The 21,623-nt window shown below is 44.5% G+C and overlaps 1 protein-coding gene across 2 annotated transcripts in view; it reads right to left on the reverse strand.

Moving 5' to 3' along the window:
* Nucleotides 1–2,642: 2,642 nt before the first annotated feature.
* ASPSCR1 (ASPSCR1 tether for SLC2A4, UBX domain containing) overlaps nt 2,643–21,623 on the reverse strand; it is a 100,456-nt gene continuing 81,475 nt past the window's right edge. For both annotated transcript variants that reach the window (XM_085886290.1, XM_085886300.1), the window contains 4 exons: nt 12,856–12,907; nt 12,062–12,131; nt 4,185–4,375; nt 2,643–3,078 (listed from right to left, as the gene is read on the reverse strand). In XM_085886290.1, coding sequence (XP_085742416.1) covers nt 3,068–3,078; nt 4,185–4,375; nt 12,062–12,131; nt 12,856–12,907 — 324 coding nt within the window. In that variant the 3' untranslated portion in view covers nt 2,643–3,067. The remainder of the gene's footprint in view (nt 3,079–4,184; nt 4,376–12,061; nt 12,132–12,855; nt 12,908–21,623) is intronic.

Genomic DNA, 21,623 nt, shown 5'->3' on the forward strand with positions numbered 1-21,623 from the left:
CTAAGTTATAAAAATGATCAACATGATGTGGTACGAGTGACAGGTTATTAGCTGCAAAATGTCGAAAACCCGGTTTCGTTCAACAACTTTAAAAATTTGACCTTTGCATAAACTTTAAAAGGTCACAAAACAATGTTGTGGACATTAAAATAAGGAAACAGGATACGTGCTATAGCTTAATGGTGTTAGTTCGTCGAAGAAGCTCGAAAACTCGGTGAGATTCCCACAACTTTGAAAATTTGACCTTTGTGAACTTTAAAGGTCAAAGGTCAAGGATTATGACTTTTGGTGCAAAACTTCCTCTGGAACATTCCAGGAACAATATAACGTCATATAGGCTATATGGCATTTCGCACACCGCGGATTATCCATACTTTGATGAAATCAGCGTAAAAACAAACTTGAAGGGGGCGCCACGGGCAAGGTGTTCAAGATAGAGCAAAATGGTTTCAAGACTTTAGGTGGGGAATAACCTCAAGATTATGCATAAAAAATACTGTCATCCGAGCTCTCAAAGTTTGGGCGGTCGTATGATTTTTATGTCAAAATTCGAAATTTTCTAAGTTCGTGACCTTGTGACCTTGACCTTGTGACGAAAATGAAAAATTGAGCTCTGTGGGGCTATGCAGGCGCCATTGGGCTAACCAAATACCGAAACTCCTGCCAGATTCGACAAACCCCTCGGAGAAGATGCAAATTGAAATCGGCTACCCACTAAAAACACAATTCGCAATTTTCTAAGTTTGTGACCTTGTGGCCTTGACCTTGGGACAAAAATGAAAAATTGAGCTCTTTGGTGCTATGCAGGTGCCATTGGGCTAACCAAATAACGAAACCCTGGCCAGATTCGACAAACCCCTCGGAGAAGAAAAATTTTTATGTCAAAATTCGCAATTTTCTAAGTTTGTGACCTTGTAACCTTGACACAAAAATGAAAAATTGAGCCCCGTGTGGCTATGCAGGTGCCATTGGGCTAACCAAATACCGAAACCCCTGTCAGATTCGACAAACCCCCTTGGAGAAGACGCAAATTGAAATCGGCTGACCCCTAAAAACACGTTTTTTGGGCGTGGCTCCGCCCATAATGGGTGCACCACGCCCATTTTCAGGAAAACACTAGATCATGATATATATATATATATATATATATATATATATATATATATATATATATATATATATATATATATATATATATATATATATATATATATATATCATGATATAAACCTCGTCTGGTGTTGGCACAGTGGTTTGGGCAGTGGCTTGGGACCCAAAAGGTCCTGAGTTCAAGCCCCGTTGGGACACAGATATATATATATATATATATATATATATATATATATATATATATATATATATATATATATATATATATATATATACACATATATATATATATACACATATATATATATATACACATATATATATATATACACATATATATATATATACACATATATATATATATATATATATATATATATATATATATATATATAAATATATATATATATACACCAAGTCGAAAACACCAGGGGGTTGACTCAGTCTGCCATCCTTCCGAGGTCGGCGAAATGAGTACCAGTTGTACTGGGCCCGGTGTATGCCCCGGTTAGAATAGGTGTACCATATCCCTGTATGTCGTAAGAGGCGACCAGGGTTGCGTCAGGAAGGGCATCCAGCGTAAAAACCTATGCCAAATCATTATGCGGACAACAAAACGAATTTCCATACCGGATCGGTCGAGGCCCGGGTTACCAACGACCGTCACCGGTACCGGTGGTCAGCAGGGTACCAGTGGAAATTGTGCTACTGCTGGGCGAAGGAGGAGAAGGAGACGGGGAAGGCGAGTCCGGAGGCAGTGGGAGAGGGGGAAGGGTAGAAGTGTGCAGGTGAGAGTTGGGACGATGACTGGCAAAGGGCGAGAGTTGGCTGATATGATGGATAGATCGGGAGAAGGATGTTGAAGATGGAGCCGCCAGGCAGGAGGAGAAGAGGAAGGCCAAAGAAGAGGTTCATGGATATGGTGAGGGCGGACATGCGGGTGGTGGGAGTGTCAATGGAAGATGTGGAGGATAGAGCGAAATGGAGACAGTTGATCCGCTGTGGCGACCCCTAACGGGAGCTAGCCGAAAGAAGAAGAAGAAGAAGAAGATCATGATTATAAACCTCCCACCAAAATTTTATCAGGATCGGATCAAAACCCACGGAGCTATGCTCAGGACAGACAGACACACACACAGACAGACAGACAGACAGACAGACAGACAGACAGACAGACAGACAGACAGACAGACAGACAGACAGACAGACAGACAGACAGACAGACAGACAGACAGACAGACAGACAGACAGACAGACAGACAGACACACACACACACACACACACACAACAATAACGAATATAGTGGTCACTTATTTTTTTTCGTGAACCAAAAGCACCTATTTATCTTTGTGTCTCTTACGAGGATGCTGCAGTCTCACAATCTAAGTTAATTTTAAACCAGTCTCCATGCACCTATTTAGTTTTCAAAATTAACTCGGATAGAACTTCTAATGATGAAGGGTGCTTTCAGAAACATCACAACCGAGTTGAAATATGTGAGGATGTAGAAGAAAACATTTTCCAAATCCAGTGCCGGACAAACATTACTTTATTTCAATCAAAGATAACGGTCTTCATCTTTCTGGTATCTTTTATTGTCAAGGTATATTTTGCTCATGTTTAGCTTATTCAAAACCATTGGTGGAAAAACAGAACATGCCTTTGGAAATCACACTCAAGAAAGTGAGCAATGCACAAATCTGAAGCAGGTGAACAATGCATTGACCACATTTGGAAGAAATACAAGATGGCATGAATGGAATAATGATGAAGCAAATAGATGATTAATTGGAAGAAAAATAAACCAAAAAAAAAACCCACCGACAACAAAAATGTTTTCTTTTGCAAAAAAGAGCAACAACAGATCAAGACAAAGGATTGTTGTGCCAGGATTTTCAGCAAACGTGGTGCATCAACGGTGCCTCACCCTCAGCAGCTTCAAAATATCCCTGAGTTTTATCGCTTTCCTGAGGATGCAAACAAAAGGTCCAAAATTAGCTCAGCCAAGTATGCTTGCCAGCATTCCTCACCAAAGCACATCACTCAACAAAAAAATATATAGGGGCAGTACCACTAGGCGCTCACCTCGTAGCGGCTGGATAAGAAAACCAGGGAACCACTGGTAGTGGAATGATCCACAAGATATCTAACGGCGAAGAAAGTAAATACCTATGGATTTTTTCGATGCCGTGAATACATTTTGGTACATCATGGGGGATGAAGGTTGTAGTCAAGTGTCATCGGAATTGTGAGTAGTTTCTGAGAAGAGAGCAAATACCTATTTTGGGGGGCAACCCCCCCACCCCAACCCCTCCAAGACACTGATTTTTTCTGATGCTGTGAACAAACTTTGGTACATAACGGGTGATGAAGGATGTGGTCAAGTTTCATCAAAATGATGAATGTAATTTTAGAGAAAAAGTTGCAAGTGTTTATGGACGGACAGACGCACGGAGCGCCATCCCATAAGCTCCCCAGAACTATGTTCCAGGTGAGCTAAAAATTCGGACAACTGAAGAATACCGATTGAGGAGGAATTATAATTGTAAGGAATAAATATCAAGGAAAAAAAATATGCATGAGCAAATGATTTAAACTAAATAAATTGCTGGAAACTCACTGTTCCCATTTTCTATGAAAATCTTTACAAACTGCGGCCATGTGAAATAATAGCTCGTGCCAAACTATTGATGTAGGCCAAGACCAGAGGTTACAAAATAAGCCTGTCGCAGCTTAGTCATTGCAAGTTCTGCACTGCTGTGCTCTCTGTCTTTCAACCTTTACGAATTACACACACGCACGCACAGGCTTGTACAATTTTAGTTAAGTAACTTCTATAAACAAGACTTGGAGTGGGAAGAAAAATGGAGTATAGGGAAATTTAAGCGGATGACCAATTTTGTAATGGTATAAATAGTTTAAATTTTCACATGCGTACCATATTTTGTAAATATTTGAAAATCAAGTTGCTAGTTGTGCTTTTACCACACCAAACACTTACTCCAGGAAATAAGATTACAATTTTTTTATACGATATTTAAAAACAAACGAGAAAAAAAATAAAAACACACACCTGGTAGCTTTAACCACTTGGGCATAGCTGAATTGGGTCGAGGTACTGCCCTGCTCGAACTGGCCTCTGAATCAATCATTGCAGGGTCATCCTGAACACTTGGCAAAGCTATGCCACTACCTTCAGGTTCATTTGTAGACTCCACTGCAGAATCCAGAGCTTCACTTTTGCACAGGACTCTGGGGATTGAGCTTAATCAAGCACAAAACAGGCATTTTTAGGTTAAAAAATGAAATCATTGCAAATGCTGGGATAACAGGTTTACAATCCACTTAAAAAAAGAACCCCCCCCCCCCAAACAAATGAAATTTCTGTTCAAACATCATGCTGTTTCAGCTTGGGGACGATCTCCATATTAAATATACATTTGTTCATTCACATCAGCCTATTTTTGATCCACTATAGTGCAGCAGATTACTGAAATAATCTTTCACTTGGTGGTACAAGCACCAAATTTGGTATACATGTGCTCCAGGACCTATTCTCTCAGATAAGTACGTTACCCACGTTGAAAAACAAAATGGCCGCCATTTTTCAACATGGGCACCATTTGAAGTGGTTTGACTGTGTTTGAGCTAAATTTTGATGGAATAATGCTATTTTAACGTTCTATGCATCAAAATATATGTTTTTGAGTTAGAAAAATCCATTTCTGCACTTGCAAAATCGTAATTATTGAAAACTAAGATGATATGGCCGGAATTAAATGACAGGCTCTTTTAGCGCTACATTTTGCAAAAAAGAAAAAAAATGAAGAATAATATAGCATATACAGCAGGAAATTATCTTTTGATTCACGTGGTGGATTAGTCAATCATTTCGTCCTCACATTTGCATGCACACAACTGTGTACACTTGAGACTGAAGCGATAGCATTTACATCGCCCTCGGCATTCCGTCTTGCAGCCACATTTTGTTAACTGCTGACAACTCTGGGCAATGGGTGGAAGGGTCGTCTAAAAGACTTGCCAGACCTGACCATCTTACTGCCACCCCCAATTTGCAGGGCTTTCAGTTTGCATTTTGCACACTGTTGCCTGGCCCCATATGCAGCCTGCTTGGTAGGCAGACCGTTTCACATGCTGTATGAGAGCTGCGCTTGTCGGTGGAATGGCATCATAAGACCTTTGCTTCCGAGCGAACAAGTCCAGTCTTGCCTCATCAACTTTGTCCATAGTGTGGCGTATTGGCATACGTGTGTAAAGCACAATGCGGAGAGCGTTGTGGGGGCGTGGAGGAGTGGTGTTGGTAGTCACGTGTCCGCAATGCATATAGTTGTTCGCGCCGCTAGAGGCGTGCGGTAGTCTACAGTAGTGTGCATCCGGACGGGCAATAAACAGAGTTCGACAAACCCTCACGACTCTCCGTGCCTCACTGCCCTCCGGACATTACATTGGCGACGAGGATGTTTCGGATCGACGCGTGCAGTGGGCCTGGTTTTCCTCGGTGTTGACTTTGAGTCTTTGGCCAGAGCAATTGGATTGTAGGGCGCACGGAGTGCCGGGAAAATCAGCGCAGTACGCGCGGCGTGAGTTCGATCACCTGGTGAGGAGCCCAGGGAAGCACATCGTGAGTTTCGCCGCACGGGTGAGGCATCTCGCCGGCGCCTGCAAATTCACATCGAGTGAACGGCAGCCGGGCTCGGAGATCGTTTTATTTCTGATTTGCAAGCCTCGGGAATGGTTTCTGCAATGCCACGGCGAAAGGACGAGGACATTACGTTCAACTCAGAAGTGGCGTCGGCCATCGCACAGACTCTGAGACATGTCCGGAGCCTCGATGGCCAGAGCCCAGCAGGTGATCCGGAGGTCCATGCGGTGTACCAAGCGCCCACGGCCGCACACACAGTCTTCGGTGTGGGTCGTGACCGAACGTTGCAACGCGGTCAGTCGGATGGCGGTCTGAACACTCAGGGACATCTACGGTGTGTGTGCCAAGTGTCATTGGCTATCATAACGGTCATGGATTGCGGTGTGCGAAGCCACCCCAACGTCCCGGGTCGAGACCTACTGACGGTACGGTGTTTTGTGCATGACGTGCATTTTTACGCCCCGGGTCGAGTCCTGCAGCCTGGGCATTGCGATCCCGGCGGCCCGGAGCAGGAGATGCAGCCGATGTTGAGCCCGTTTTCAATTGGTCCGAAGGTGACAAGACCAATGACAGTGGAGGTCGAGGTGAACGGGGAACCGATTGTGTTTCGAGTTGGGACCGGAGCGGCGGTGTCGACCATAAGCGAGCGCACCGCTCGTGCACTCCCCGGTCTACGTCTTTTCAGGTCTACCCTCGCATTGCACAAGTATACCGGTGAAGCGCTACCAGCGGTTGGCAGGGCACACGTTTTGGTTGCCCATCAAGGTCAGCAGGTTGCGCTCTCGCGGTTCGTGGTGCGAGGGGAGGGGCTCGCCCTTTTGGGTCGGAGCGGGTTGGCCCGCATTCAACTAGACGGGACGGCGCCAACCAGTGGCCTTGGACGTCCCGTGCCGGGCTGATTAGAGTTTCGGTGGGAGGAGGTTCCTGTTTCGGAGTGCGTACCTCCAGGTGCACCTGTGTCTCCTTCAGGGCCCATACCTCCGTTTGGGCCCGGGCCTCCCTCGAGACCCGAGGGCGAGGTCCCGGCGGCAGGAACCGCGACGATGCAACATGGGTTTCCGTTCATTGCTTCCTGCAACTACGATATACGGTTCCGGAGCAACGGGGGCCATGCCAGCTGCGACGGACTCTCGTGCTTGCGCTGCGCTCATGATACAGTGCACACCCGTGTCGTTCAGGCAATTTCAGCAGGGGGTTGGAGCGAACCGGTCGCATTCAAGAAGTTCGCGGAGCGCGACCATCGACGGTGTCCTCTTCGACGTTCAGATGGGGACCTGCATGCAAGTCACCTCAACGTCGTGACAACCAAGAGGCTTGCGCGCAGCGTGGTTCATGATTTGTTAATTGTTGTGTGTTTGATTCTCGCAGCACGAGTGATTCAGCTTGACGTTATAAACGCACATGCCGACAGTCCGCGTGTGAGCAAGATGTGTTTTATTGGGATCAATGCTTTCTTTGATGTGAAGAGCTTGCGGACAATCGTTGCGAATAAAGAGGTCTTTCAGATCTCCGGCTTCGATGACAGTCCGTGGTTCGCTGCCCCCTCATGTGTTAGAATTATACTGTGGGAGCGCGCTGTATGTAAAGAGGAGTTTGGCTCGGTGAAGACTATGTTTTTGCCATTATATGACCCTGATATGTATCCAGTCAACGCTGTTCGTCTGTATGGACGTGCGTTGAGGTCTCGCTGGAGTTGCTGCGTCCAAAGGGGTCGGTGGCAGGGGCGGTGTTGCGCCCGGGGCTGATGCGCGGTTTTGGTGTGGGACGGCTGGTAATGGAGCCGGCTACTTGCCTGGTTCGGGTTAAGGGCGGGGAGCCAGGGCAGGTTCGCTGTTCAGCGTCACCCCTCCCGTTACTCTCGCGGGGGCCGGGTGTTATCTTCCCAATGCCACCCTCCCCACTGCTCCCGCCAGCGACGGCGCCCTCATGTCTGGCGGACTCAGCGTGTTTACCTGTTTCTGTCCGTGGGGGACGAGCAAGCTTGTCGGCCGGGGGCGCGGGAGGTTCGTCTAATCATGTCACCTTGACCTCGCCGGAAGGCGTGTAAGCATGGGCCGCCTGGGGGCGCTTCTGCTGCATTGTTATATGGTGCTCCCAAACTTTCCTCTTTATATCTTTAACACGGCCATGGTTATTGTGGTCTGCAGACATCATTGGCTTCGTCGTGCAACTCAGTACTCGAGCACCAGTCCACTGCATTTGGGATTCAACTCGCTTGCACCAACACGATATATGTTGTGATGGGGAAAGAAGGATGAATTATGTGCCAGATTAGAACAATGGCATTATTGTAACAGGTTGTGCAGATGAAGCACACTTTCTTTTGTGCCATCTCGTCTGGGTGATTCACAGCCCGACCATCACCCCAGGGTTGGATCTCACGACGTGGTACTTGGAAGATTTTACATGCTTGATGTCGTTTTGTTCCTCTTTATTTTTTATGTCGTAGTATTCTTTGCCAATTATGCTTATCATTATAATTGTCATTTTATAATCATACTTTTAGGAGGGAGGAATGTGGCGTATTGGCATATGCGTGTAGAGCACAATGCGGAGAGCGTTGTGGGGGCATGGAGGAGTGGTGTTGGTAGTCACGTGTCCGCAATGCATATAGTTGTTCGCGCCGCTAGAGGCGTGCGATAGTCTACAGTAGTGTGCATCCGGACGGGCAATAAACAGAGTTCGACAACCCTCACGACTCTCCGTGCCTCACTGCCCTCTGGATATTACACATAGTGCTGTTCTTGTCATACATGGTGATGACAAACTTCTCAAGGACGTTGTAGTCTGCATTTTCCACGACGGGTGAGTACTGACTTAACTTCTTGAAGACGGGAGTCACTTCAGGGTAAACCTCCCATGCCTGCCATGTAGTTTTTTTGCCTTTTCCGTGAAAAGCTGATAGAATATCACAGCCAGTGAAGGCATGAAAGAACAGCATGCCACTGGATTTATCTGGGCCAAGATTTGCCACCATGTCATGAATTGGCAACCACTTAATGAACTGACCCTGGCCAAATTCAACCCACAGCATTTCCATGCCTGAGTCTTGGAGGGTAGCAAAAACACTGACTGCAACAACGAGAACATCTGTGTCACATGCTTTAATCAACACAGACATCATCTGTTGCTTGGCTGCATGAAGAGCATGAGTGAAGATTCTGGAGTCGGCTTCCTCGTGGTTGCAAGGACTTAAGCCATCAAGACCGATGGATCTTTTGGAAAGAGCCTGATATCCTTTGGTCACAACGACATTGTCAGGACACATGGTCACTATCTTATCAGCAAGGAACCCAAAGAGCTGTCTTGTTGTTGTTGTTGTCTCTCAGGAAACTTTTCCAGTTAGGTGGCAGCTTGGTTTTCTCCATCACTCGGCGTCGATCCCCTTTGCCTCTCTTTGATCTAGTTTCAGCCTTCAGGCTGGAAGTCCAATAAACATCAAAAACTATGTCTGTCCTCACGAAATTCGATGAGTACATCTGAATCTTCGGAACCACATCTAAGACAGCATATTCCTCAAAGGTCTTTGATGACTTTGGTGGCAATGAATACACAAGAGAGGACCCATCAATGATAACAGCATCACATCCTGGTCTAGTGTCGGGAGGAGTAACTGTAGCTTCCAGAATTTTTGCAAGTTGCGACTTCTGACCAGTGTGGAGTTTCCCACTGTCACTCAGCGCCGCTGGGAAAGACTGGTTTTCATGTTGGAAAAACTCAAGTAGGTCACACTCTCGTGCTTGGCAGGATATAAAGAGCTGCGAGAGCAGACGGCAATCATCTTTGAGTACCTGCTGCTTCATGTCGCCAGAAGTTGCAGCTGCCTCTTGGCGAAAGAAGTCTGCTTTGTTCTTTTTGATGGGCTTATAGAAGGAAGCTCCGTCACCCACCGCTCAAGACAGCCAAAAGCTTGCCATCATTAAGATTGCGAGCACATTCATTGAGCCTCTCATTTAGCTGCATGGTCATGGCTTGTCGCAACTTTGACTTTGGTTGTATCTTTTCACATAGGAAACACCGTTGCACTTCCATGCTAGTTCTTCGCATTTTTGAGTGCCCTTCTCCTGGATCATTTTGAATTTCAGCTTCTCTTTTAGTGGCACGCTCAAGTTTAGAGCTGTCAAACATTTTGCGACAATTTTGGTGGTACTTGGCACTATTTCGCCTCAGTGTATCCTCAATACCACCTCCTTCATCCAATCTGGATGGGTCTAACCTGATCGGTAACTGGTGGATTGCCTGAAATTGTGGTAAGTTTTTTGCTATCGTGGAATAACCATCAGAACTACACTCATAACGGGTTGGGGGAGACTTCAGCTCTTCTTTTGTATCAGTCTGTCAGAGGCAACACTTCCTCCAGTCAGTTTTAATAGTACAACTCAATGGATTATTAGTGGACATATTGAACAGGTTAAGGCCGAGGGTTTATCCTTTTCCCACCTCACCGTACAAAATACATAAGCACATTGAGATATGGGATACAACTCGGTTCATACATACAAATGCCCTACACCTGGCCCGATCGTTCATCCAGTGCCATTTAAGTCCCGTGCGATCTGTACACCTTCCGGGTAACTGAAGCCCCATTACCCTTGGCTTGGCTCTCCCGCGCTGGCACATCCTGTCAATTCAGGCACGGCTATCTAATAGTGTAATAGTACAACTAGCTATACTTCTAGCTGAAATACATACAGGGGTTTATGAGATAGCATTTGGGACACTCAAGTATACTACAAACTACAGTTTAGGTTAGTAAACTCCAGCTACAAGTAGTACACTATAAGCCGACACTGAACCCCATGCTGAGTCTCACAGCAATGATGTCACCAGTGTGCCCTGGTTGTGCTTTAACATCACTCTTATTCACATAATGTAACAGAGCTTGACCGCATCACCTCAATACATGATCACAGATGTTGCCCAGCAATATCTGTGATAATTTTGTAAGACAGCTGCAAAAGTACTGATTTTAAGTCATGCAATGGCCGCCATCTTGAAAACTGGTAACCATTTTCGAATATTAGTGCCAAAATATATTTCTCCAGTCAAAATACAATCTATTTAACATTTGGATCACTAGCATGTTCCTATTTATTGACGTTTAGCACTGAAAACCCTTTTTCCTATTTTATGAGACAGCAATCTTGAAAAATGGCGGCCATTTTGTTTTTCAACGTGGGTAACGTACTTTTCTGAGAGAATGGGTCCTGGAGCACATGTATACCAAATTTCGAGCTTGTACCATCAACTGAAAGATTCTTGTGGGAAACTGACTTAATCTGCCCCACTACTACAGGAAGGCCTCTTTCAACTTGCGGTGAGGGTATTGGCAAACTGGCCATGCTTACCAAATGTGGATTATATACAGTTACGAAAGTTTTGATGGGCCTAATATGGCCTCTTTTGCATCGAAAGTCCTTGCAAGGAAACTCATAATATTATCAAATATTTCAGACTTTTCTGTTCCTATCCTTTATTCTCAACTCATCCGGAAAGGATTGTGCAGACGTAGCACCACTCTTATCTTGGAGCTGTCCAGCATGGGTTCAATTATGCAACCAACAATAAATCGACAGATCAGTGCTTCTCAGGAGGGAAGTTGCATCACAAAGATCGTAGTCCCTTGGATTGACGTTAATCTGGTAGTATTAGCTGGGGAATATTAAATATACCAAGTCTTTCAAAGAGTAAGTAATGTATCACTGGCTCCCTGACCAAATTCCCAAAATTCCTTTCCTAACCTACAAGGGACATCAGCAGGCCTGCTGCACTCCTGAGCAATGATGCTAACAGCCACAACATGCTGCATAAGAAAGAATTATTCTAAACTCCACATCCACACCAATTTTTCCATTTGTACGTAATATGTAGATGGGTGTTTAAGTCCAGACAGCCATATTCTATTGATATGGCAGACAGCGATTGCAAGCATGCAATCAGATGTGCATCTGTTCACTTGGATACTGTATATCCCAGTTGGAAGTCCTTTTTATTATTTATCTGAAGAGTTGAAAAAAACAAAAAACAAGGGTGACTCTTAACTTTGCATGTTATAAATACAAAACCGAGAATAAAGGGCTATTAGCAAAATGGCAGATAATGACATGCATTTGTGAACATCAATTAAATATTATGACGAGAGTAATTATAACCAAAGAAAACTGCACCAAATAACGCTGATAAAACAACTCAAAAGCAATATGCTTGTCTGGGAAAGTCAACCAGCCTCCACCATAGCAAAAGTTAGAACGTCCACTTGTCATGCTCAAGAAGGTAGCAACGTTTACCTCTCCACCAGCATGTCAGCTTGGAGACGCGGGACAGCCATCTGCAAAAAAGTGCTGGAAAGGTAGTGTTCTGCAGGACACGGGAAGAATGCACATGAGTGGAAATGCCACGAGCCACAAATCAAGTGAAGACGTCTTATTACTCCTCCACCAAAGGTGGACGGAGGTTATATTTTTTCACCCCTGCAATCCTGCATGTTACTTGCAAAATCGAAGATTTGTCAGTGTATAGCTTGGTCTGGTCTGTTATTACTTGGTAATTTTTTTTTTTTCGCCAAGTATGTTGATCTGTAGCGTTTGTCTGTTTGTCATACAATTTTCAGCCAGTTTTCAAGCAATCGTTCTGAATGTTTTTTGTGTGTACACGTTGGTGACCGGCCAAGGACAGCAACGCATAATTTTGGTGAAGATCCGAATCCGGATCCAGATACTTGAATTTTAAAGTGATTTTTCACCATTGAGAGATGGGGCCAAAAACTATGCATAGCATGATATCTCTAAAAGTTGTGAATGAGTTATACAAAACTAGGCAGACGAGTTAGTTCGGTGACAAGACCAAGCCTATTCGATTTTGGTTCAGGTCCAGTTCCAGCCGATCAGTGGGATACAAAATGTAAAGCGTTCAGCCTGGCGGAGGTATGCGCTCTGCCAAGCGCCGATCTATTATTATAGTTGCCACACTATCATGACAGGTAAAATGGTTTTGGGTTAGTTATTTGATGTCCATCAACTTTCGAAACATTTCACCATTTTTCCCCCCCAAAACGTTATAATTGCCGATTATATTATATCACCTGTCTTGACTGCTGAGCCAAAGTGCACTACTGCAGCTGGAAGAAGATTTGCCTGGAAAAGAAACCAGAAAGGAAGTCAAAAATAAGAATGAAGATTCACAGCACCATTTACAAAAATACTTGCAGATCAGCTTCAAATTTTTGTGCACGTCACAGTGCATCTATACGAATAAAGTGTGTGTGTGTGTGTGTGTGTGTGTGTGTGTGTGTGTGTGTGTGTGTGTGTGTGTGTGTGTGTGTGTGTGTGTGTGTGTGTGTGTGTGTGTGTGTGTGTGTGTGTGTGTGTGTGTGTGTGTGTGTGTCCTCCATAACTCCAAAACCATGAAACCGAGCAGCCTGAAACTTTGCAAGCATACCAAGGGAACACCAAGGTAGTGCATGAGTGAAAATTGGGGGTTTGGGTGAATTTAAACACCCTTTGTGAAGATAATTAATTGTCTTATTTCATTATCCTTTAGCAAGGCAATATCATTCTGTTCCTATCCTTTATTCTCAACTCATCCTCTCCACCAGCATGAAGTGAAATCTATTTTTTATCTTGCCAAAACGAAGTTTTTGCAAGATATGTTAGTCAGCTTATATGTTTTTTTTTTTGTTTGTTTGTTTGTCTGTCTGTAATCACGTATAAAAAATTCTGCAGAGCACAGTTATCATCGGAAAGTTTTGTAACTTCGCATATCAGAGGCCTATAGAGGTCCCTTTCAGTGCACAAAATTTTGAAGGTCAAGGTCAAAGGTCAAGGTCACTTTGGTGCAAATCAGCGGAGTCGACGAAACCCTTATTTTTTGAGTAATTTTGATCGGATCGTCTTCAAACTTCATGGGAATATAGTTCATGGTCTGGCGCTCAGCTGATTAATTTTTGTTGGCGATTGGCTTTGACCTTCATATGTTGTTTTTTTTTTTGGTCTGTAATCACGTATAAATCACTCTGCAGAGCACAGTTATTGGAAATTTTTGTAACTTCGCATATCAGAGGCCTATAGAGGTCCCTCTCAGCGCATAAAATTTTGCAGGTCAAGGTCACTTTGTCGCAAATCAGGGGAGTCGACGAAACCCTTATTTTTTGAGTAATTTTGATCGGATAGTCTTCAAACTTCATGGGAATATAGTTCATGGTCTGGCGCTCAGCTGATTAATTTTGGGTGGCGATTGGCCTTGACCTTCATGGTTAGCGCCTCAGGTCAAACATATTTGACCCCAAGGTCAAATTTTCAAGTTTTAGGAACCATATCGTGTAGTACCTCAAATTGAACACCTCGATGAGTGCTTTCTAGATATGTCAAGCTTGAGACATTATGACGTCATTTGGTGACATTATGAGGCAAAAGCATATTTTTCATGGTTACTCTGTAGAACGATTCTCATCGGAATCTCTCGTTGGCAGATATTCCTCAAGGAGTCGCTCCTGGTGGATAGCAGCTCTGTTCACCTCAGTGTGACCTTAAAGAAGTCACACGTGGTCACCTTTTGGCAAGATATGGGTCACCCTGCGGGTGACATTGGTTTATTTTTTTGTTTGTCTGTAATCACGTATAAAAAATTCTGCAGAGCACAGTTATCATTGGAAATTTTTGTAACTTCGCATATCAGAGGCCTAGAGAGGTCCCTTTCAGCGCATAAAAAAATTGAAGGTCAAGGTCACTTTGTCGCAAATCAGGGGAGTCGACAAAACCCTTATTTTTTGAGTAATTTTGATCGGATAGTCTTCAAACTTCATGGGAATATAGTTCATGGTCTGGCGCTCAGCTGATTAATTTTTGGTGGCGATTAGCCTTGACCTTCATGGTTAGCGCCGAAGGTCAAATTTTCAAGTTTTAGGAACCATATCGTGTAATACCTCAAATTGAACACCTCAATGAGTGCTTTCTCGATATGTCAAGCTTGAGACATTATGACGTCATTTGGTGACGTTATGAGGCAAACGCATATTTTTCATGGTTACTCTGTAGAACGATTCTCATCGGAATCTCTCGTAGGCAGATATTCCTCAAGGAGTCGCTCCTGGTGGATAGCAGCTCTGTTCACCTCAGTGTGACCTTAAAGAAGTCACACGTGGTCACCTTTTGGCAAGATACGGGTCACCCTGCAGGTGACATTGGTCTATTTCGATTTCGTTCAATCCTGTTCAAACCCAAACAGTAATAGTCCGATTCGGAAGATTATATACTTCACGGTGACAAAATGAGTGCCAGCATGCTGGTGTACTGTGTCGGAGTGGCGACCCATCCAGGATCGTGCCCAATAGCCAAGGAGACTGCTTAGGCAGCACCAACACTCTGTATGGAGTATGGTCCCAATGGATGGATGGAAGGCATCATCCTTGGTCAGTCCTCTGTCCACTTGCTGGGGTTTGAATTCACCATTTTGTTTGGCCAATTCAAACATGCCTTGATTTGGAAACACGATCTATTCTCATGGACGAATTCAAGTACATAATCAAAATATTACATCTGATTTGAGAATCAGATCTCGTGGACTAAATAAGTATCGAAATCTGGAGTGAAATCTGAAAATTTCAACAAATTAGCGATTTTTTTTTTAATAACAAAGTGCATTTATTCAAGCAAAGCATTAAGCTTAACTTTTTTCTACTATTCGGACGATTATATTTGGTGAAGAAAAAAGTTAAGGAATGTGCAGAAACTGTAACTTCATTGAGTACAACATGGTGTTCTCTTACCTGCTTTTGCAAGCCATGGCAATACAGTCCACAGGGATCCTTTTTCGGCAATTACGTACGCAGTTTGCTTTTTAACATTTTGTGTGACATGCTTTCATAACAAAATAGTAACATAAATATACAAATAGTTTCTGCAATGTAATAATATTCTGCATTTGCTGAAAACGAAGAGGTACGAAGACAGCACACATGGATATGGTACAAATGACTCCATGGGGTGTGTGCATGCCTGATGGGATGTGTACATGATTGGTTATGTGTGTGCAGTGCGCGGGTTTCTCAGGCGCACAATCTGAACTCGAACTTAAACTCGCATCCTGGCCCATGGTGCTGTGGAGGTTATGTGGCAGTCTCACGAACCATGAGCTTCTGCACATGGGGAGTAGACGTGCTGCAGTGCAAAAGCCACGTGTGGAGTGGACGTGCTATGGCATCGAAGCCACGCGGGACTCGTCACTGTACAGTGCGGGTGAAAGGTGAGTATATCGCCGGTGTGTGTACACAGTTAGCATGGCCTGTGAAGAGGTTTCAGGAACACGTATTGGAGGAGGAGGAGAGGGAATGCATGCAGGCAGGCCTTTGCCTGGTAGATAGCATGGAGTTTAATTTTTAAATGTTCCCACCCAGTTTTATTTTGAACACTGTGGTTAAAAAGGAAAACATTGCTGTTTGGGTGGGTTTTACCACCCCGGTAACCAAAGATCGTAAAGGAGAGCAAGATAGCCCACTCGTGCAAAACAGTGAAGTATCCAATGGACGCCCTCGGCGGCCATTTTAGCAGGCAGGCAGAGCGAGCTTGCGCTCGCCAACAACCCGAAATTATTACCACCAGAATGGCTTGTGAACACAAGTAATAATTTTTATTTTGTTTCTGGTGTTCTTAATTTCTTGCCTGGGGCAGGGTACATTAAAATGCATTCCAATGAATTTGCACTTTTTTTTAAAGTCAAAGCTTACTGCATATTTCAGTAATGACCATCATCATTTTTTTGTTTAGTACAGCCCATAAATCCATAAACATGGATTTCACTCTACCAGAATCCCTTTAAGCTTCATATACATGTACTAATATATCCAGTGTAAATGCTTGGAAGGAGTGATTCATATCTCATAATGCTTGCTCGGATAAGTTCTTTCATACTCTGTGATCTGCATGATTTGAACTACAGCCTACATTTATCTATATTTTATCTACATGCAAATGTATGGGTACGACAGTTCTTGTTTAATTAAGATCATTAGTCCGATTTAATAATGGTTTCATGATATTTGCATGTAATAACATATATTGCAGACCTTAAAAGAATCTAATGTTCATTCAAGCACATGGCTCTGTCGCAAAACGAAGGAAAACCAACAGATCATTCATTTCTGCTGTCATGATGCATTACATACAAGTACATTGTTGGGATAGGATTTAAAATTGTACAAGACATTGAAATCTATATGAACACTGGAATGTTTAAATACATGGACACCTGTGCATCTAATACCGACTTAATGTCGTGCAAATAATTAAAAATAATTTATCTCTTCATTAATTGTTAGGAGATGATGCAATGTTCAGCATTGGTACTGTAAGTTTCATTTCCACCTGTAAAATGTGTAAAAAATCATTGCAGGCAAGCGTTTAAAAGTACATTTGCCAATGACACATAACTTTTATTTTTTTTTCTCGTGACATAAATCCATCTGCATGAATGAAGACACCGGAAAATGCAGACTTGTAAGGGAAAAGAAAGAAATACTGTACTTTGAATACAAAGGCATTTGTAAATATATTGTAAAGTTATGAAGTTTAAATATAAATTCTTCCATATTTATGTGTACAGCAATCATTTTGATATTGTAACAGGTTATTGCATATTGAATGTTTGCTGTTTGCAGTGTGTGTGTGTGTGTGTGTGTGTGTGTGTGTGTGTGTGTGTGTGTGTGTGTCTGTGTGTGTGTGTGTGTGTGTGTGTGTGTGTGTGTGTGTGTGTGTGTGTGTGTGTGTGTGTGTGTGTGTGTGTGTGTGTGTGTGTGTGTGTGTGTGTAATGGTGTGTGGCACTGGGTCTGCTGAAAAGAAGGTCATACTTTGAAGCAAAGTAGAACAAAACTATTGTTCAATTTGCTAGTCAATGGCAGAAAGCTATTACCCAGTTTCCACCTCAGTTGACTGCCAGGTGCAAAACTCTTACACCATTATATTTATGTTCATCAATTTGACATACCGTACATGTAAATGTACCATTTAAAACTACAAATAACACTTAAATTACATCTGAATAGCACTTAGAATCAGGTGCTTTACAATAAATAATACATATACATTTAACCATTTTTGGCACAGCTGAATGCATTGGCGTAAATCACATAAAAAGGAGGCACAAAGATGTGTAAGCAAATAAAAAAAATAGATGGGGGTCGGGGGGACACTCGGATGTGAGAAGCAAGAAAAAAAAGGTCTTCACCAACGATTGATGGGGCATTTGGGAGAACATTCAATACCCATTAAAGTGTGTGTGTGTGTGTGTGTGTGTGTGTGTGTGTGTGTGTGTGTCTGTGTCTGTGTGTGTGTGTGTGTGTGTGTGTGTGTGTGTGTGTGTGTGTGTGTGTGTGTGTGTGTGTGTGTGTGTGTGTGTGTGTGTGTGGAGGTGGGGGGGTTGACCATTGCCCCCCTCCCCGGATTTCTCCCCATGCCTAAATAGTTACTTCGAAGGATACTTTATTGGAAGGTGATATTTATCATACAGATTATGTTGCACGACTTCTTTTGTTGATGATATTGTTACGGTTGTGGAAATTTGCAATACACCAGAAAGGTCCTCAGATGAGATATATCGATAAGTTCATGTGTAGTTAGCCCACACCCGTTGTTTCGAGGGAATATGTGTGATTCATTCGGGCTGCGACTCTTTGAGATAGCCGTTTTTCTTTTGCTGTCGTTATTTTGGACCAAGCACCACCCCAACAACCAAATCGCTACCACCAACCACGCCACCACTACAACAACCAAACCACGCTACCTCAACAACTACCGCGTTCTGACTCAGCACACGGTTGCCAGAGGCCTGGCCTTCGACGAGGGAAAGCAGGCGGCCCCCTTTCCCCCCCTCCCCCGAACGAATGGCGCCGCTGCGGTGGATTTCACCCTGCGAGGGAAGGGGAAGAATTCCACGGCAGTGCGAGCGTTGCCGATTGGGCGGAAGACCCCTTCTTCTGGAAGTTTCCAGCATGTTCTGGAAGGAGGGGTGGGAGTTGAGAAGGGGTGAGGCTTTGTGAAAAAGGGGGGGGCGGAACGTGAGCGAAACGCGCGTGGGTGGAGTTGAGAAGAGATTTGACCTTCGGCTAAAACGCGCGCGGTTGGAGTTGAGAAGAGAGTTGAGCTTCGGCTGAAACGCGCGCGGGTGGAGTTGAGAAGAGAATCAAGCTTGGGATAAAGACGCGAGCACGGGGTGGCTTGAGGTCTCTCTCGAGGTCTCTCTCTCGAGGTCTCTCTCTCGAGGTCTCGAGGTCTCTCTCTCTCTCTCTCTCTCTCTCTCTCTCTCTCTCTCTCTCTCTCTCTCTCTCTCTCTCTCTCTCTCTCTCTCTCTCTCTCTCTCTCTCTCTCTCTCTCTCTCTCTCTCTCTCTCTCGTGGAACTCGCCTCCGTCTGAAGTCTGAAGTCGTTGTTGGGTCGTCGCCGAGCTGTATCGTCGTGGTCGAGTGTCTCTGCATCGGTGTGGAGCTCGTGGAACTCGCGGAGCCCGAGGAGCTCGTTGAAGTCGAGCTGTGTCGTCGTCGAGTCGGGTCGAGTCAGCAGTGGAGGAAGGCGAAGAAGACGGAGCTCGGAGTTGAGGTCGTGGGGGGAGGACTCAACGGCCACACCAAGGGAAGTCCTTTCTTTTCTTTGGGGTTTTGTGTAAATGTGTATGTGGCAGTCCGTAAAGTAGAAACTGATTAAGTGCTTCTACTTTGCCTTTTATTCGGTATTAACTCTGCGTCGTTCTTGCTTTTGTTTCTTTTGTATTACTGCATGATTGTATGACTGTAAAATACGTGCTTCCGTGTGTCCGTATTAAATGTGCTTGGTAACTGTGACCCGTTTCATTTCGTCCCTTTCCTTTCATTGAAAATTCCATTTTGCATCACGTAAGGGATTGGTAGTGGGTTTAAACACCCGGTAAATAATCTGAACCGTCGAGGTCGACGAGAACTCCGCTCGGTTATCCCTGCAGTACGGAGCGAACCGCTTAAGCGGTTCGTGTCTGGAGTCGACCTGCGGCGTGGTACAACCCCTCAGTAGGTTACATGCACGGATACTTAGGTATATCGACTTTCGGCGATTCACCCTATTTCGCGCGGGTAGAATGCGGACTGGGTTGTGGTGAGGTTAAACCCCCACCCGTGACTCGCTCCTTGGCGGTAATTCCAAGAGGGTCACGACTGAATTGTCCGTTCCGGTGGGCGACGCGGTCGCCATTCGAGTCACGTGGCCGATCGCCCGCCGGACGGTCCAGAATTCGCAACAATATATACTGAAACGCAAAAGAAACTTACCAGCTTTTAAACCTTCAAATATCAACAATAACACTGCGTGTAGTAAATGTGTGAACAATAGTATCCTCACTGTCAGACAAAATGGTCACGGGTGGTCACTTGAACCTTCAATGGTCACTTCATAGCACAGCTGTTGAACAGCCGTTTTGATTGTCAGTGATTAACTAAGGGGTACGGGATGATTTTAATGAGCTGCACGTGATGTCTTGATATTGGCTTTAAAAAGGCCAGTGCAAAATTGGCATTTCAATCAACATGCCACGATTGTCAAGGGATCAACGGCAGTGTGCCTTGGGCATACTGCAAGGCGGATTGAGCTTGCATGAGGTGGCACGTCGCCTTGGCTGTTCACACCAGACGATATCGGCCCTGGTGGACAAAGACACCCTCCACAACTCTGCAGATGACAGACCTCGATCAGGGAGGTCAAGAGTCACCACTGCAAGGTAGGACAGGCACATGGTCCTAAGTCAGATGGCTTCAGACATTGAGGACTGAGTGGGACAGAATCCAGCAGCAATCCATCCAAAGACTGGTAGGCAGTATGCGCCGATGATGCACTGCCTGTATCCAAAACAATGGTGGCCACACACGCTATTGAAAGGGGACTGACGTTGCACCGCGCTGTTCTGTACTGTAGAACAAACTTATGAGATGGTGTATCTTGGTCAAAAACTTGACATGTCATCAATAAAATGCCAATGTTTCAATTAGCAATTGTTGGTTTGTTTTATTTTGAACTGTTACAATTTTATTACATTTCAAACAAGTAGTAAGTTTCTTTTGCATTTCAGTATATATATATATATATATATATATATATATATATATATATATATATATATATATATATATATATATATATATATATATATATATATATATATATATATATCTCCAGGAAAGAATAATATACTTCATGCATGTGTCTGGGCTTTGATTTTTATCCTTTCCTCTCTCAATTTGCCTTTTCTTTTTTAGCTGTTAGCTTCTCTTCTTCTCTATTTCTCTCCCTTTCTTCTATCTCATCTCTTATTTTGTGTAATTTCACTTGTGATAAAAAGAAACTGTCTTGTACACGGCTAATGTATCATCGACTTACTCTCTTTCCTGCCCCTCTCCTGCCTCCTACTCCGCGATTGATACAGCGGTCGAACTACAACCAAGAAAGCAGCTCGCTTGCTTGCTTGCTAAAATGGCAACCGTTCTGCTCCGTTGCGTACTTCACTGAATCGAACGCGGTTGCGCACAAGTGGGCCATCTTGCTCTGCTTTACGATCTTTGCCGGTAACACCCTAGTATGCTGCCTTCCCTCCCCTTGCACCGCCTTCCCTCCTCTCGCGCCGCCTTCCCTTCCCATCCCTCCCCTCGCGCCGCCTTCCCTTCCCATCCCTCCCCTCGCGCCGCCTTCCCTTCCCATCCCTCCCCTCGCGCCGCGCCGCCTCCCCTTCCCATCCCTCCCCTCGCGCCGCCTTCCCTTCCCATCCCTCCCCTCGCGCCGCCTTCCCTTCCCATCCCTCCCCTCGCGCCGCCTTCCCTTCCCATCCCTCCCCTCGCGCCGCCTT

This window comes from Eptatretus burgeri, chromosome 1 (genome assembly GCF_056783735.1).
Source record: "Eptatretus burgeri isolate ZD-2024b chromosome 1, Ebu_testis_v1, whole genome shotgun sequence".
In the NCBI taxonomy this organism is placed as follows: domain Eukaryota; kingdom Metazoa; phylum Chordata; class Myxini; order Myxiniformes; family Myxinidae; genus Eptatretus; species Eptatretus burgeri.